The following is an 18,359-nucleotide window of genomic DNA, read 5'->3' as shown; positions in this document are numbered from 1 at the left end:
AACCAGACAAGTCGGACAATTTCCCTAGGTGAACCCAGGGTAGTTATACTGTTTTGGGACGGTGTACCACCCCCCAATGTTGCAAAGTGTCAGAATCCCTCAATTTGGATTGGTCCTAAGGTAGGATTTGGGTAACACACCAATCAGAATAGACTATTTGGAGGCCTAATTTACATCTCTGGGCACCGCCTAGCAAGATTGGGGTTCCCATGAGAAAGCCGCGCAGAATACAATGAAGAGAATACATTTTCGTTACAATAGAACATAATCATGATGCTTCGGCTGGGCGAAGGTGCCCTTTCCCAGGGTGGCTCTGGCATCAACCTTCTTTGGCCTCAGTTCAATGCCATAGCAGCTTCTGGCGAGTCTGCGCAGAAATACCCTCCAAGATGGACTCCCCAGCCCAGCACCCCTCCGAGTCGAGGATACATGAAAAGTAAGCGAAAACAAATTAAAACATAGAAGTGACGATATGAAAAACGCATCATTGGTTTTGTACTTTAAACTTATCATTATAAAAATATACTATGCAGTTTAAATGTTAGCAACATATACACTGTCACAAGAGCATCACCACGTTATTCACGAAAGCTGTGTATTACGCATGCGCACCCTTTCCCACCAAACTTATAACTACGTCAGGTCACGTGAGTGTGACTGACGCATGCGCAGAAGAAATTTTCCAAGCGGCGGCCATGTTTTAGAGACATGGATTAATTTTATTAGAAGACACATATGCAAGCTTCCTCTACTTCGTTCAAATATAAAAATAAAAGATTAGTAAGACGTACAAATTTATTAATTGATTACACACGGGCGAGGTTCATGACTCAAGCAAGTCGCGATGCGAAGCTTGCTCTATCAATCCCCTCTTTGATGATATTTACTATCATCACAAAATAATGGAACCAGATGCCAACTTCTCACACCTTATACAACTCTATCTCTTCCAACAAGCGATTCAGCTTCTCTTTTTCATTTTTGGTAGGGTGAGAATTTTTCACCCTTTTGTATATCTGATTATTCATTTCCTCTAACTCAAGCTCATCCACACTTCGTTTCACTCCTCTGGCATTCACTTGATGCTTTCTGGTGTGCTTACGAAATTTGCAACAGACAAATATGAGAAATAGGATAAGACCTATAATTCCAATTGGCATCAGTACCTTGAACAATAAGCTTTTGCCTAAGCTAGCAAGCCAATGACCTACATTTGAGAGACCATCTACTAGTCTCTTCCAGGCACTGTCAACCTCGAGTGGTTTGAGTTCCTTTTCCAAATTAGTAATGTTTTTCACATATCTTTTGAGCTGCAACTTTTATCCGGAATATAAGTGCAACAATGTTGCGCCTTCAACATCCGGCAGACTCCGCCCTCTTTTGCTAATAAGGTGTCAAGAGCAAGTCTGTTCTGCAAAACCATTGATCTGATCGCAACCATTTCGGTATTGACCAGCAGAAATCCATGAGCTGTGTCCGTAGACAATACATCCACTATGGTGGATAATTTGCAAATTCTGTGAGTGTTCAGAACCACTCCCACTCCAGGTATCAGTGCACTGAAAATACAACCCATTATTTCACCTACGCTTTCTCTTTTACTACGCACTAAGCCATTAGTATTTTCACTGCTTCCAGCAACTTCATTCACGTGGTATATTTTCGGGAAGACAATGCCAAAGTAGCAACTTCCATACCAGTGATCCGGCAATTTGAAATAAGCCTTGTCTCCACATATATAATAGATTCCAGGAAACACAGGCTCTGACCCATTTTTGAAACCCCATCCTCCAATTACCTTGTAATTATGTTCACATTCACTGGAACCAATGAAAATGTTATTATAATAGCTAGTCTTCTCGCGGTGAAGACATAGCTTTCCTTTCTTTTCAAAATCCAGCAACAGAGCAGGTCCCGCCCCACCATTTGAGGTGCCTTCCATGTTCTCAGCCCATTTTGGCGTTTTCTGTCTTTCGTCATCTGCCTTTCTTTGTATTTTTATTTTCCTCTTCTCTGCCATGTTCAGGAACATCTTTTCCTGCTCACGCAAAGAACAGGTCAAGTTATCTCTGTGTGCGTCACCTATGTCGATATTACCTATAGTCAGAAAGTATTCGCCCATGTAGCGAGTAACATCACTTTTGATATGTACAGGATTCAGGTTCCTACGTATAGGAAGTTCAGAAAAGATCACGTCATTGTTAGAGTAATAGTACTGTACCGGTCCTCTTTTGTAAAATAAGCTTGCTAAAATGCTACAGGATATTCCGTATGTCAGGGGCAGGTGATGGTATGTCACGCCTTCAGCCACAGAGGTAGGTAGCTTCATGCAGACATAGCAATCCTCAATTTCCATAGTCTCTACATAGTGTATTAACAAGTTTGCGAAAACATTTAAATGTGTCTTATTCTTAACTCCATGATAATGTAGTCCTCCCTCATCTGATGCTTCTAGGTCTTGTTTTGTTTGTTTGAGTGCTCTCTCATGTCTTGCTACACTCTGTGTTGTCAGCTCCTCATTGTCAGTATTTACAATCCCAGTAGGGTCAACATTAGTATTTTTGCTCACTGCAAAAGGAATGAACACTGTTAGTCCTATCCAAACTAATATCACTATAATTATACTACATACACACACCTTGCAGCATGTTTTGCAACAACTGCGACTAGGTCTACCATTCACGTTTGAATCAGACATTTTGGCTCAGAAGAAGTTTCTCGACCCCTCTTTGTGTCTTTACACGAGTAGCTTACTTTGTGCAAATTCACGGTGTCTCGTCTTCTTCTTCGGCAGAGTACTCAGCGACTGGTTCTCCGTCGCTTTCGTCAGTTATATCAAGATCTTCAAATTCTTCCAACACAAGCGTCCATTCAGGAGACTTGTACTTTTAGTTTTGTCTTTTTATTCGATTGCTCCTTCTTTTGGAAGTGTCTTCTTGTTGTTCAGCTATGCGAGCACTTTTCCTTTCTTCAGCACGTTTTTCTTCCACCGTTTTTATCCTCAGCCTCAATTTCTTTACGAAGCCAGGCTCAATGTGCTTTCTTTTCTTAAGTCTTTTAGTTGGCACTTGGATTTCGTTTTCTTCTCTTGCTCTTTTATTTTCTTTAGTTTGTGGCAATTCTGCTTCTTCTTCCCTTCCTATCTCACTAGTTCCAGGACTTGCATCTATTTCTTCTGCCTGGTTACTAATCTGGCCTTGTTCAGGAGAATTTTGTGTTTGCTTTTCAAATGTCTCTGTTTCTGTGTCCTGAACACGTTTTTCTAATCCTATCTGATCCTGTTCGGGCACTTCGATCTCTTGATTTTCTTCTGCTCGAACTATTACACTATGTCTAGTCTGTCCCTTTCCGACATCAGGAGTCAGTGGAGGTGTATCAATTATTTGCTCAGTCCCTGTCTGACCTTCTCCTTCCTCAGTTTTGATGTGAATCTCAATAGCCTGAGGTTCTTCGCCTGTGCCTTGCTTTTCCTCTCTATTCCACTCTCTACCTTCCCAAATTCGCTCTCTTGTTCTGATTGGGTCTTCGGTGAGGTCAATCAAGGGTATCCACTCATCTGGCCATATGCTTGGCAGCTCGTCATCAGCTACTTCTGGACCAACTTCTGGGAACCCTTCAGCAGGCTGGACTCTTGGTAGCTCGTCATCAACTACTCCTGGACCAACGTCTGCGGACCCCTCAGCTTGACTAGTACTGGGCTGTTCGTCGTCAGTTACTTCTGGTCCTGCTTCTGCAGGCCCCTCTATTGGACGGCCTCCTTCTCCAGGCGCCTCGTCTGGTAATACCTTCTGGGTGTGGCTGGCGTGGATCCAATGGGGAACACCTGCACACTTCACTGCTGTGGTCGTTACCAGGATCACTTGGCGCTTCTCTCCCCACCTTGGCTCCAGGCAGCTCGACCGAGTATGCTTCTTTATCTTGACCCAGTCCCCGGGAACCAGTTTGTGGAGAGGAGTCGTTGGATTGGCGACGGCGTCTTCTCCGATCTGGCGAGAGATATAACGCACTTGGTCACCTAATCTCTTGCAGTATTCAAGCACCAAATCATCAGTAATACTCAACAGTTTGCTTCCTGGTACCCATGCTTGTCTCATTACTCTTCCCATCAGGATTTCATGAGGGCTCAGGCCTGTCTTCTGGTCTGGAATACTTCGGAGTCCCATCAGAACGAGAGGCAGGGCCTTCACCCAGGTCATGCCAGATGCATCACACAATTTCGCTAGTCTTGTTTTGATAGTCCCGTTTATTTGTTCCGCTACTCCAGATGCCTCTTGACGATATGCACAGTGGAGTTTTTGCGAGATCCCAAATGCCTTACAGAGTTGGTCGATCACATCATTCTGAAAATGTCGGCCTTTATCTCATTCAATAGTGACTGGAACCCCGAATCTAGGTATCAGTTCTTTCAGTAAACACTTTGCTACTGTTAGTGCGTCACTTTGGGGAGTAGGGTAAGCTTCCACCCACTTTGAAAATAGGCAGACAATGACAAGGACATACCGTTTCCCCTCACAACGTGGCATGGTGATGAAGTCAACCTGTATTCTCACAAAGGGACCCCCTGACCTCCCAATTTTCCCTAGTTCCACCATAGTTCTCTTGCCTGGGTTCATCTTTTGACATGACAGGCACCTTTGGCAGAGGGACTCTGCTACTTTCCTGAACTTTTTACTGTACCAAGTCTGTTGGAATACCAGAATCATGGCGTCCCTACCAATGTGTGATCCCTCATGTATCAATCTCGCCATTGTGCCAAGCAAGTGTCTGGGTAACACAGGCATACCATTTGGGCCCAAGATGACACCATCCTCACGTCTTGGTCTACACCCTTCTTCCTTCCACTTCTCTCTCTCTTGCCAGGGTGCCGCCTGCTGCCATTCTCTCACTTCATCCCATGTAGGCACTTCTTCAAGCACTCAAAGTTGGCAGCTGTTTCCGGGCACCCCCCGTTTTGGATTTATGATATATCGATCCCTGGCGCATAATTGTGCCACTCGATCAGCAAAGTCATTTCCCAAGGATACAGAGTCAATGCCCTTCTTATGAGCAACACACTTGACCACTGCCAATTCCTTCGGTAATTGGATTGCCTCTAAAAGGTCTTGAACAACTTTTCCATTTCGAATAGGGGTACCTGATGAAGTCAGGAACTCCCTCTGTAGCCATAATTGGCCAAAGTCATGCACAACTCCAAAACAGTACTGACTGTCAGTATACACTGTTAGGCGTATGTTTTTCCCAATTTTGCAAGCTTTTATCATAGCGATCAATTCGGCTACTTGTGCAGACTTTACTTCAAATAAATAACCTGCTTCTACAATTTTTGTTAAGGAGACTACCGCATAGGCAGCACTCAGGCCTCCTTGTTCATGTCTTAGGCATGAACCATCCACAAACAATTCCATGTCATGTTTAGGCAAAGGTGTTTCTTTAATGTCTGGGCGTGGTTTTGTGCTAAATTCTGTTAAATCAATGCAGTTATGCTCGTCTTCCTCTCCATCTTCCATATCCATTGAGTTAGGAAGCAGAGTGGCGGGGTTCAGAATGTTGCACCGGAAAATTGTTATATTTGCAGCACCCACGAGAATCCTCTCATATTTAGTCAGCCGACTAGGGGTGAGATACTGAGTTTTCGTTCTTGTCAGCAAAATTACCACTCCATGTGGAACATACACAGTTACAGGATGTCCCATGACAATGGATTCACTCTGCTCTAAGCTTGTGCAAGTAGCAGCTACTGCTTTCAGACATCCTGGTAATCCAGCAGCCACTGGATCCAGGGTGGCAGAGAAATATGCCACTGGCCTTCTGGTTGTGCCATGTTCTTGGGTTAGGACTGACAACGCACAATTATCGCGAGTGTCACAGAACAGGGCAAATTCCTTGGAATAGTCTGGCATTCCCAACGCAGGGGCTGTACACAGACAATCTCGCGGTTTTGTGAAGGCTGTTAAGCTTTCATCATCCCATTCTACAATATCCGGTGTTCCTCTCTTGGTCATTTTTATCAAGGGCCTAGCTAGGACTGCAAATCCCACAATCCATTGCCTGCAGTATCCTATCACTCCAAGGAACATTCTGATTTCTTTCTGAGTACGAGGTAACTGCATCTTTTGAATTATTCTAACTCTTTCTGACGTTACTTTCCTGATGCCTTTCTCTATCTGGTGCCCCAGATATTTCACTGATTTTGTACAGAACTGTAATTTTTCAGGGGCCACTTTATGTCCCTTCTCACTCAGGTGATTCAGTAGGGCAGGGCAGCATGCCTTTACAGCGTAAAATAATGTTATGCATTCGCTGCACCACACTGCCTAAACAACCGCGCCCTTCTGAAGATGCAGTGTTCAATGCGCGTGCCAACTTAATGCATGCAGAACCCAATGTACGTGGACATGGATGATGTGTCTGCCCCTTCTGGAGAGGGGCCTCAGCATCTTTCTGAACACCAGATACAAGGTCTCCATCCTCACTTACAGAAGTCGGGTCTTCAACAATTGGGGCCCATGGCCAACCTAACTCCTCTTGACTTGCTTGAGCTAAGATCTGAGCATGCACTCATTAATGTGTTACACAGTGTATACTCTTATCTGGGTATACCTTTGTGTGGCATATGCTGGGCTCTGGCTACTGGGCTGTTGCTATGTAATGTTATTTTTTTTAACAAAGTACAGCATTCGTTTCTTGTGGCACTGTAGCTGGTCAGTGTTAGTAGCATGGTAATGATATGGCTCAAAGCGTCTTTTTTAACATAGGACATTATGTCAAGCAACACAAAGCTTCAACCCATTTCTATTAAAATATCTCTTCCCATGTGCTCCCCGTTCCCCTGAACCACTAATTTCTGATTGTCGGTTATTACCATTGAGATTTCCATGAGAAGGCTGGACTTGCTACCACAGTGCAAGCGTGGGTGAGAAATGCTTGTCGCCCGAGTGGCTAGTTTTTGGCATGAAGTAGGCATGTTATTGTCCCTTGATGGCTCCTCTTATTTATGTTGTCTTATGTTGAGTTGGACGGATGTGTGTTTGCAGTTGGTCAGGTGTTGGCTGGCTTGCAGTGGCCCAGATGTGTGTGTCAATATCATGTTCTCCCTTACCCTCTCCCCCTTTGCCTGTGCTAAGTTGGGAGCCCACCAGTCATAGCACACGATTCAAAACACTGATGTGGGGTCTGATGTCCTAAGCAGTTCCTTGTTAGACGTCTCGCCCTTTGCTTAGTGGAGATGCTGAAGATTAGGTTGGTCCCTAATGGCTATGGATTTCCCTTACGAGTTGGCACTGTTCTGTCAACTTTTGGCAATTATTAATTTCATGTAGTGTCCAGTATCAAGTTTTGGTTGGACTATTGTGGTGTTCCGGGTTATGTGTGTTGTATAGTAGTACCTCGTAGGCATAGAGTGCTCTGTAATCCTGTGATACGGTCAGGGACACTGGAATTATGTGATTATGTATACGTAGTGTTTTCTGCATAATTATGCATTTGCCACTTAGAACCAGATGTATCAAAGGGTTTTGCCCATTCTGTGTCTATGGGGAAATGTGTTGATACATATGGCCCTTAATCCTTTATCAACTGCGTAATTTGTAGATTTCGCCCACAAAACTGTGTTTCTAGTTCAAATGGTTCAAAAGCTACTAAAAAGTGCCACACTTGGTTCCACGCAGCTGAAGACTCTTTCCCAAGGTTGATCAGTCCCTTTTCAGTTCCTAATTGCTGTATTCAGGTGTTAAACTATTATTAATGAGTTGCACCCTTGCATACCCAGAATAAATGGACGGTAAATGGCAAAATAACAATATAATACTGCAAACGATTTTGCTACATTATGTCACATAATATCTCACTTCTTGCTGCATACATTTGTCTTCATTGCTATATAGTTTGACCTGTCATAGTGTATTGTTTTATATACAGGAAATATCTATATCTTTAAATGCATGATGTAAATTTGATTGAATTTACATTCAATCAAATGTATATCATGCATGTAACGATACTTCCTGAATATAAAACAATACAACGGGACAGGTCAAATGTATTGTAATAAAGATGAATTTATACAGATATCATTGATTTTGGGGCTCTAATTGATTAAAATAGATAAGTACTAATTGTTGTTTACAGTTGAATATCTGTGCCTAGATACCTACCTTATTTTTGGGCAGACCCTTTTGTTATGGATGTATAATTTGGCCCGCCATTGCTGCATAACTCCAGTCACCCTGGTCATGGTGTTAGTGGTGTATTGTTTGTGTTGGCAAACTGTGACTTGGTATGGTTTGTACAGTTTGGTGCTGTGTGTTAAGTGTATTGTGGTCTAGGACAGCCAGCTGTTGGACAGTATATTGTTGCATTCTGATATGTATTGGGTGATGTGTTGAGTGTCTTATGGAAATACTAATGGTTAAAAGAGTAAAGGCTTACATGTATAATTTTCAGGAGGGATTCACGCGCTTGACTTACAGTTTTACAAACATATATCTGTAGTAGATGCCTTCACACATTGAACTATCTCAATCCTCGTAGAGCAGAAGGGCTCAGTGTAAAGTAACAGTGATTGAGAAGGGCACTTTCTCATTGACCTGATCTGCTCCTCACGTCACAGCTGCCATGTTAGAGCGGATGACTAAAAATGTCCTAATTTCCGTTTTTTGTTTCATTAAAGGCACGGCTTTGTGGGGGCTGAGAGTGTGATGAAGCTGAGGAGGTCCCTAAGATGTGAAAGCTTTATGACTGAGGAGAAAGGTGAGTTGGCCCCTGAGGATCCCGAATGACTACAGACATAGCCCGGCTCAATTCTAACCATACACTCCCGCTTCTTGCAATGTTGGCTCTTCCCAGAGGGACATGAAGACATCAGCCACAATCCCACCCATGTTATGCTGGAGCTTGTCAGCTTCAGGCCACTGAATTGTTCTCATAGTGTGGGATCACTAGTGAAATCAATCACTCAAGACATTGATATTAGATTTGTCTCACGGTTGCGGTAAGGGTGCCATGAGTTCGGCTCTACTCTTCCTATTGGAGCAGGGCCAAGTCCAATTTGCATAGGCCGGTCTCTTGAGTGGCATGGTAGTGATTACCTTGAAGCATTTAACTGGTAAAACATTCTCCTAGGTGACCACCACTTCTACTTACAGATTTGAGCAATTAGGTTTTCTCTCAATATCTCATCCATACCTCTGTGTCTTTCCAAGCAGGACCATAGTTAAATATAGGTCAAAGATTGGACCAAAGGTCCCCACATCTATTAACAAGCATTAGGAAAGTGTGCTCTCGGACTGTTGTAAATCCAAACTATGCCGAAGAGGCACTTTTTCAAATATTGGATGAGTGCCGAGTATATTAACAGCATTTGTAGGGTCAGTCAGTCCTAACAGTATGATGGCCGCTTCAACAATTTGACCTGGTCAACAATTGACCTGGTTCACAGTGGCAGTAGACAAGGTAAATTTGTATTGTGATTCCCATGGCACATGAGTTGGCCCACACAGAGATACCAAGTCCTGTCAGAGGTGGATCATCTGTAGGGATGCCAGATATCATCTGTGGCATGGGGGCTCCTGTCTTAGATATACATAAGACACTGTCCACCATTTGCCCCCCACTATCCTCTAGATAGGGATGACCGGACAATCAGGGAATTTGAATGCAGGTGTCTGCCTATTTCATTATCTTTTAATCCTGGCTCTCTAGATGCTTTCATTCAAGCATGCCTAGCATTTATCATCTATCTCACAATATATCATGTGTATCAGAGCATAAGCATGTGCGTGAACTTTAGTCTTAAGGTATGCAAGGACTTGGATGAGAAGTCATGAAGCGGTATATTTTAATTACTAACCAGTGACCACATCACTCGGATTCATCTTCCTTATCCCTATCCCTTATGACCCTACATTGTTCCAGATGGTGGCTTATCTCTTTGATGGAAGTTCTCTGTTGGTAGTCTAGACAGGAGGTGGTACAGAAAATGTATTCCTTATGGCTGTTTCATTGGAAGGTGGCACTATGGAAGGTAGATGGAGAAGGACCATGATGCAAAGTGAAGTACTTGTCTCACACACCTCAATCTACCTATGGACTAGGTCAAGGAAGAGGAATGAGATTGCTATAAGTCTGTCAGTGTAGCTAAACCCACCTGTTTGGAGGGCATTCCCTGCTGGCGAATTTTTTCCCAACATGCTTCAGTCTTTATCTATCCTACTGCACATAACAGAAAGAATTAGGTAACATTCAATCATATCTGTGCACTCGGATTATCATGGTATTAGTCTGCCAATTGGCTAGCTAGGTGTTTATGAGGCCACATGTTGTTGTGGCACCAGAGTACCAGACGGGTAGCAGGATGGAACACTGGAAAACTGAAGACAACACTGACTCTTTTTTTTTCTTTTACTTTAGATCCAGAGGAATTCCTCAGCGCATTATTACAGGACGTTCTATCTGTGGAGCCCTTGTTGAAAATCAGGTTGGTGTTTTCTGTCTTTTCCATCCCTGCTCTTTTCTGTGATCTCTATACTTGGAGCTTAAGAGCTTAAGAGAGGACATTGCTTTTGGAAACTTCTTTTAATATGTGCCTGTCCCCCTTGCTCTCACTTGAAATGTCTGTCTGTCTTGCTTTGGTTCTCCTGTATTTATGTATTGTGAGAAATTGAAAAGCACTACTGCAAATCGGATTTGTCAACATTTGCTAGAGGGTGTGGCCTCAATCCCCGCTTTTTTTTTAACTTGCTGGCAAGATTTACAGACTATGGGGTAGATTTTCAAACATCTTGCGCTGGGTTAACGTCACGAAAGTAAAGCAAACCAGCAGAAAATGTTTTTTTACCAATTTACTTTCCAGCGCAAAACTTGTTTTGTATTGAAAAGGCTAGGCGACATTTCTCCTATTATGAAGGATTTCGCTAACCCTGATAGTGATAAAAAAGAAGCGCTAACCGCGGTAGCACTGCTTTTTTTACACCTGGTATTTTCCTGACTTAGCCATGATATCCTATGGAAGGTGGATATCATGGCTAAGTTTGTGAGCCCCTATCATCAAGCTAACGCCAAACTTCGAGAGATTATCGTTGGTTTTCCAGCGATAATCTGTCATTTGGCAGTTAGCGCGAGGATTTTTATCACTTCTGAGATAAACCTTGCAAATAGCAAGTTATCTCTGCGATAATTTCCAGCGATGCTTAGCGTTAAAAAATATGTTGTTAATCCTTGTTAGCGATAAATATCGCTAATCGTTGGTAATATGCCCCCATATCTCTGTAGATTTGGCGCTCTCCTGCTCCATCCCTGTCACGCAACGCAGCGCAGCCTGTTTGGGGGCTGCGCTGCGTTGTGTGCCTCTTTTGAAAATCTGGCCCTAAGTACGAGGAAAATATGGTTGTCATTTTGGGGGACTTTCAATGAATTTATTTCACATGAGAGGTGTGGCAATAAAAAATCTGAAGACCATTGAACTCGTTGTTGTACACTGGGCATTCCCTGTTCTTGCAGATGCCAGTGCTGACTGCAGGAACAGTATTAAACACCACAGGAAAAGGAAGAATCAAGAAACTTTTTTTTTCCGATAGGAAGTTTCAATCTTCCAGGCATGTGATCTTTCGTGTTGTATTTCATACATTTTATCACTCTGGCTCATGAAACATTGAATTGTATTGTCCCATCAGCAATTCACAAACCCGAAAGACTCAGCGCTAGGTATAGGTTCACCGCTTTACGTGGCCAGGTTAGCAATAAATTATAGAGATTGTGTTGCACCCAACATCCCAATAATGAATCAATATGTTTACTTCGAATGTGTCACCTACTTTAGCTCGCTGTTGTATTCTTCGAACACCTGGTGATCACCTTTCAGGCTGTTTAGGCTGATTGCAGCTACGCATCACTTGCAAACCAACACATGAGCGAAACGTTTGCATCAGCTAACTGCAGGTTATTTGCTCTTCACTAATGCTTAAAGATTTTAGATATTTTTCAACTTCTTCCAGTACTCTGAACTAGATCATTGATAGGGCAAAAAAAATTGTTTATGATGGATTACCGATTATTTTGCCTATTTTATTATTTCAAAAATTTGCAAAAGAAGCCACTCTACCGCTTCCTAATAACTTAGATGTTTTAGTCATGCCATCAAGGTGAATATTCAATGGCCCCCGTAAGGACCAATAACAGCTATTTTGAGCGTAAAAGTTAAAGGGGGCTACCTTATAAGATTGCCCCTCCGTTTCTAGGAAGAGGTGTGGCGGTGCGGCCAGGGCGACTGACGCTGGAATCTGGGGATCACTGTTCTATCCCCTTGCGCTGGTGGCAGATTAGCCCAGCACCATGTGACTCTGGGCAATAGCTTGCTTAATCTTCCTGATGGCCCCCAGCGCCTGGAGACCCTTACGGGTGATTGTTCGCGCTTTACAAATGTGGATTAATATTATTCTCCACCTTGGGTAGGCTGGAGTAGTACAGGATTCTTTCAGAACTGGATGGCAGCATCCTTGGACTATTTATTCTGCCCTGAAAGTTCTAGAGCGAGCATCACACAGCTGGAATATAGAAACACACATGATTTGCTGCTGTGGAGAAGTAATGCTACTGGGCGGTCCACCAGACACGTCAGAGATGGTCAAACGCACATGATGCCTCCTGTGCAGTGTGGGACTGGTAAACACATATTACTTTTAGCTGCCAGCCTAGGCCTTTGGTTATATTATCAGCTCACACGACAGACGACACACACGCAATCACCACCCCTCCCAGATTACGGAAACACACAGCACTCATCTGACACATACTTCATGCACAATCCCCTCTAGGTGCAGCATATACACCCCGCATGCACCATCCTGCACTCACCAAACAGCCCTCATACAGACATCACATACTAAACATGCATCACACCCACTTCACATTCAACAAACACATAGTGGTCACCACGACCCCAACATTCAGCCGATACTCTCCTCTTGCAGTGCACACAGTGCAGGTGCCTCCCGAGCATTCTGCAACCCTATAGCACTTTTCGACGTGCTGCGCCCATCTGCACTGATGCATTTTAAGGAGTTGGCTGTATATTATTCTCCATCAGTAACCACTTGCGTGGCTCTGCTTTGCTCAGTCGTTTTTCTTCAGATGTCCCCAATTCCCTACCTTGTTTTAGGCCCAGGGAGGACCTGGCCTGGCAGTTCTGGCCGGACTGTTACCATGGAGAGCAGGGTCAAGGCTGATTTGCAAATAGCTAGGTTTTAACTGGACTGGCATGGGGAACAAAAAAACAATGGATTTAGGCCAAGATTTCCGTATTGGGGTGATTGTTTGACATTGTTCAACATTCTTGTTCATCAATTGTTCTTTTTGGGATCACATTCTCCCTATCGGCAGGCCGGTGATCAGAAGTACCAAGTTTTGACAGAACCATCACTCTAATTCACAAAGTGTACCTCTTTTTCTACTTTTCTCCACAGATTCCTTAATGTTTGATCTTTACTCATGAAATTGTAGGTCAGACAACAAGACGCAGGAGTGTAACAGCTACCAGATCATACTGGAGAAAGACGAGGCGATGAAGGTGCCTACGGTGCAGTCCCTGCTGCACAGATCATTCCTCTCCTATGACTTGAAGTTTGACGAGGTAAGCACTCATGAGCTCTTGAGGATATGATATTAGTTGACTCTATGAAAAGGTCAGACAAGCACACCCTGAAGCCCAGTGCACCCTAAAATAATGTAAGGAGCAAACCCCATTTTACACAGAAAAGTTGTTTACAATCCACTCAAGTAACAGTTTGGAAGAGGTGTTCCTTCCCTAATCTTCTCCATCTATCTATTTACTTACAATGCTTTTTGAATTAACTCACATATGATCTATAACAATGACATCAAATTGTCACATAATACTCAGCTAATATAATTATTCCTTATTTCAGGAAATCTTAGATAAATGCATGGATTGGAGCACAAGACTAAATTTAACAACTAATAACTCTGGATTAACCAGTAACCTTGGATTCTAGAGTAGTGTGCTACTCACTGTAAATTGCTTCAATGCCTCACCCGAGGTAGCAAGTGGTATATAAAAGTAATTACTAAACAAAACAATAAATAGAAGAGGGGAGTGTTTACCAGTGTGCCCTTTTTGACAGCAGGGGGTGTAAAACAGCAAGTTGGAACTTTTTGTGTAAATAAAATTATATGGAGGTGCATCACTCTGTGTGTTTTCCAGAAAGCGTTACAAGTATGTTGCGACCAGTGTGATGCCTCTCCCTATCTGTTCTGCGTCTCTTGAGAAGTGGCTTAGGTAGACCAGGAGAGTCCAGAAAAGCATGGATAACTGACTACACTATAAATTATTTCCATTTAGATCTCCTAAGCTATGTTTAAGCTAGATAGTTGCCTTCCTCAAAAGGCCTAATGTCTGCTCTCACTGACTTTCTTCAATTGCAGCAGGAGCACAGTCAGACTGGAGCGATGAGGTTTTGGATCTGTAAATCCAACAATTTACACCTGCCACAATTTCTTTTGGCCGGTGGAAATAGGTTTTCCAACCCTTCCGCCAAAAGTAATAGAACATGTAGAAAGGAAGGCCTAAAACTTTCCTTTGAAAATACCACCCAGAGATTAAAAAAACAACTCTATGCCTTAAGATATGGTTATAGAATGCTTCTTTGTCCAAAAGGCTCTAGCACCATAATAGATAAAATTTGTTTCAGCATGTGCTGGTGGTCTTTTGAAAATCTAAGGCTATTGTGTTTTTAAACTGTGTTTCTTTGCCTGTGTGTTTCAGATCCCATTCTGTCTGATGCTACAAATGCCACGATTTGGGAATAAGTATAAGATGTTCCCCACCATATTCCCTTCTTTGGAGCTTGATATCACAGATTTGCTCTACAACAGTGAGTATGACCTACTTAGCATTCTGGGCCTTCACTGGTTTGATACCCCAATACTCAATGCTGACGTGCTTACATACAGGGAAATTTGGAGATTTATACAGAGACCTGTCCACTGAAAGAGTGGGTGAACTGGGTTACAGTTACTCGTGTTTCAGGTGTCTGCTTTTGTGAATGATTCTGTCAAAGCTTGATCACTTTTTTAGAGGCTCAGCCCATCTCAGAAATACTCCGATTTCTTCACAGTTTAGTTCATTTTGTCCAAAGCAGATTTTCACCCTTAATGTTGTTGAAAGGAAAATGCGCCACATAATGATGCTGGAAAGTGGTGAAGGCCATATTTTATATGTATTTATCTGTGTTTAAAATAGTGCTGCTTTACCTCATAATATTGCAGTACGGTATAGAGAACTTTACATATGTAAGATATGTTTACATAGTAAAACATCAAACCAGAAAAACTTCAAGGAAAGGGCAGGGTTAGGAGGGGAAGGAGGAAGAGGAGAGAGGAGAGCAGATACCAGCACAGAAGTAGTGTTATATTCCATATAGGTATCATAATGTGGGCCCTGGTAATCTCATTACCCTTCACGTATATTCTCTCCCTACATTACACTTGTCACGGTTTGCAAGGACTGACCTTTTACCTAGATTTTACACTGCAATACGAACGCGGGTTTTCCCATGTTTGAAATCTCATACATCATGCCAGAGAATTCTTGGAAGCACAGCAGGACTACCATCTCCTGTATAAAATCTATGTACAAATGTCATGCCCAACGTCTTCCTTAGGTCGACACAGTAATACAGCAAGGTAGGACCCCTGGGGAGACCTATGGGTATATATACATCACATCTTGCTAAGATAAGAACGAGGAGACCGAGACTTCCCGGACGACACACTGACCAGAGACGCTGAGGTTCCTGCATGCAGACACTCCGACTCGCAGTGGACTAACATCCCTCGGGATCCCACAGTCTCTCACTTCAGGTGATGGGGTACAAAATACTAGAGAGTTTCTTGGCTTAACACCTACATACATGCTAGGTAAACTTAGGTCCATCTAGTTAGGGGGGGCACCGTAGGATAATGCATGTTTTATCATGTGTTTTATATATTCCTATGTATTCATGACTGTAGTAAGATGGGAGAGCAATACCATCCATTTACCTTTATCGTACTGCTAATCATTTATATCTTATACTGCCTAACGGTTGTTGCAGTTCATCTATTCCGCACCAGAATGAAAACTGTTCAATACATTCTTATTGGAAACACCCAGCCTGTTTATTCTGTGTATTTCTCTGAGACAGGCTAGGTGAGCACGGGTGACTGAGCAAAAAGTTATATATTGTTTCCACGGTCCTGAGGGATCAGGGTTGTCATGTTCGATGGTTGCCAAGAACTATTCTCTCCTTGGTAAGAGGAGATTCTGGTGGCACTGTGAGCTAGCTGGTACAAAAAGACCAACAGATTTGTCTGACACCAATCCTACAGTGTTGTGTTGTCTAATCGCGCAGATCCTGTATATTTTCTATAGGAACTACACAACAGAAGGAAACAAGTATGTAGTGTGGTAATCTGCACAAAGCGAGAGACCATGAGGTGGGGTGGGGAAGGGCAGAGGGAAGGGTCAAATATGGGTAAAGGTTTAAATTGAGTAGGTTCCTGGGGAGCATTTGAGCTGTACATGTTGTCCATCCTTTAGGTATCTCGTGAAGAAGAGAGTCTTGAGCCTTTTTCGGAAGGAGAGGATGTCTGGGTCCATTCTTATTTGAGTCGTAAGGGTATTTCAGATAGGATGGGTCAATCCAGAGAAGTTTTGTCTTTGTGCTTGAGATGTTCTGAATTAAGTAGGTTCAACCAGAAGACCTATTGCTGTAGGGTTTTCTCGATCCGCCAGAGATTTTCAAGTAGTTCAGATAGGCACTGAGATCCTCCTGTGAGAATGGCATTTAACATTAGGCATCAGATGTTGATTTTATTCTAGCCTCGAGAGGGAGCCAGTGGAGAGCACTAAATATTGGGGAAATATAATGCAATTTTCCTTTGTCAGAGATCATTCGAGGTGTAGAATGAAGGACTGCTTTTAGGACAATCACGCTGTATCAGGGAGGCCAGTCTAGATGGCATTACCTGTATCTCTTCAAGAGAATGAGAGTGGATGCTTCAATCCTTTTAGTTGGCACAAGTGGAGACTGGACGTTTGGGATAGCTTATAGATGTGTGGTTTGAATGAGAGGGTACTGTCAATGAGAAATCTGAGATATTTAGTAGTAGCAGTAAAAGAAGATGTAAAGTCTATTGAAATACCAATTAGGGTTAGGTCAATCCATTTGTTTGATTTTGGGGAAAATGGCAGAAATTCTGTTTTATGTGGGTTACATTTCAGTGAATTGTTGGTAACCCAGGTGTAAATCTTTTCCAAGTTTCTCTTGAGTGTTGAGATGTTGTCGAGTGAGGAGAATTTTAGGTAGAGTTGTGTGTGGACCGCATATCAATCAAGTTTGATGTAATTGTTTTCTAATAAATGGCCTATCGGGTCCAAAAAAGGTTGAAGAGTAATGGGGATCGGATTGATCCTTGAGGAATACTACAGGTTATCAATTCAAGTCTGTAGGTGACGTTTCCAATTTTTACCAGATGGAAAGGGCCAATAAGGAATGGCTTGAGCGTGTTGCAAACTGAATCTCTTAGGCTCATTCTGTATTCAAGCATTTTAAGAAGAGTTTTATGATGGACTGAGTTGAATGCCGAGACGTCTAATAGATTTTAAAGGCAAGTGTTCCCTATGCACAGCATTTAAAGGATGTCAACATAGACTTTTACCTTTGCTGTTTATGTGCTGTGGCCAGCCCTAAATCCTGATTGAATACGCAAAAGCATTGACTTGTAGTCTTTGAATTTAATTGGGAAACTATGCTTTTTTCAATGTTTTTGCCAAGCCAGGTAGCTCATTATGGGTCTATAGTTACCAATAATTTCCAGTTTGGCGCTGGCCTTTTTAGGATAAGTGAAATGTATTATGTCTTGAGTCTATATGGATAGGAACCTTATTGCAAAGAGCCATAGATTAGTGAGTGACATAAAGGAGCTAGAATATGAAAAAATATATTTTATTAAGTAAATAAGGAAAGGATCATCAGGGTAGTAAGTTGGTTGCATTAGTTTGATGAGATCGTATAGATGTTGAATTTCAAAGGAGTTCCAAGCGTTAGCAGGTTTGGGGCAGTGTTCATTGATTCGAACGAAAGGAGTGAGATTGCTTCTTTTGGTAGTGATTTACGCAATGAGAAAATGTTAGGAATTCAGGGCCATATTATCAAGCAAGGGCGATACATTATCGCCGCTTTTATCGGCAGGAAAATGCCCCAGTTAACACCAGAACCTGGGCTTCTATGGGAATTCTCAAGGGCATATTATCAAGCACATTATCACCGCTTTAGCGGCAGTTTCCTGCCGATAAAAGTGGCAAT

The 18,359-nt window shown here is 42.6% G+C and overlaps 1 protein-coding gene across 1 annotated transcript in view; it reads left to right on the top strand.

Annotated features, from left to right (window-relative positions):
• Positions 1-18,359, top strand: part of LOC144766762 (ubiquitin carboxyl-terminal hydrolase CYLD-like) — a 172,831-nt gene that overhangs the window by 118,680 nt on the left and 35,792 nt on the right. Inside the window, exons 5-8 of the mRNA XM_078650506.1 lie at positions 8,669-8,748; positions 10,408-10,474; positions 13,495-13,624; positions 14,777-14,885. Coding sequence (XP_078506632.1) covers positions 8,669-8,748; positions 10,408-10,474; positions 13,495-13,624; positions 14,777-14,885 — 386 coding nt within the window. The remainder of the gene's footprint in view (positions 1-8,668; positions 8,749-10,407; positions 10,475-13,494; positions 13,625-14,776; positions 14,886-18,359) is intronic.

Source organism: Lissotriton helveticus, chromosome 7, assembly GCF_964261635.1.
Source record: "Lissotriton helveticus chromosome 7, aLisHel1.1, whole genome shotgun sequence".
NCBI lineage: Eukaryota > Metazoa > Chordata > Amphibia > Caudata > Salamandridae > Lissotriton > Lissotriton helveticus.
Note: the sequence above shows the minus strand (reverse complement) of the source record. Positions and strands in the feature narration are given on the sequence as shown.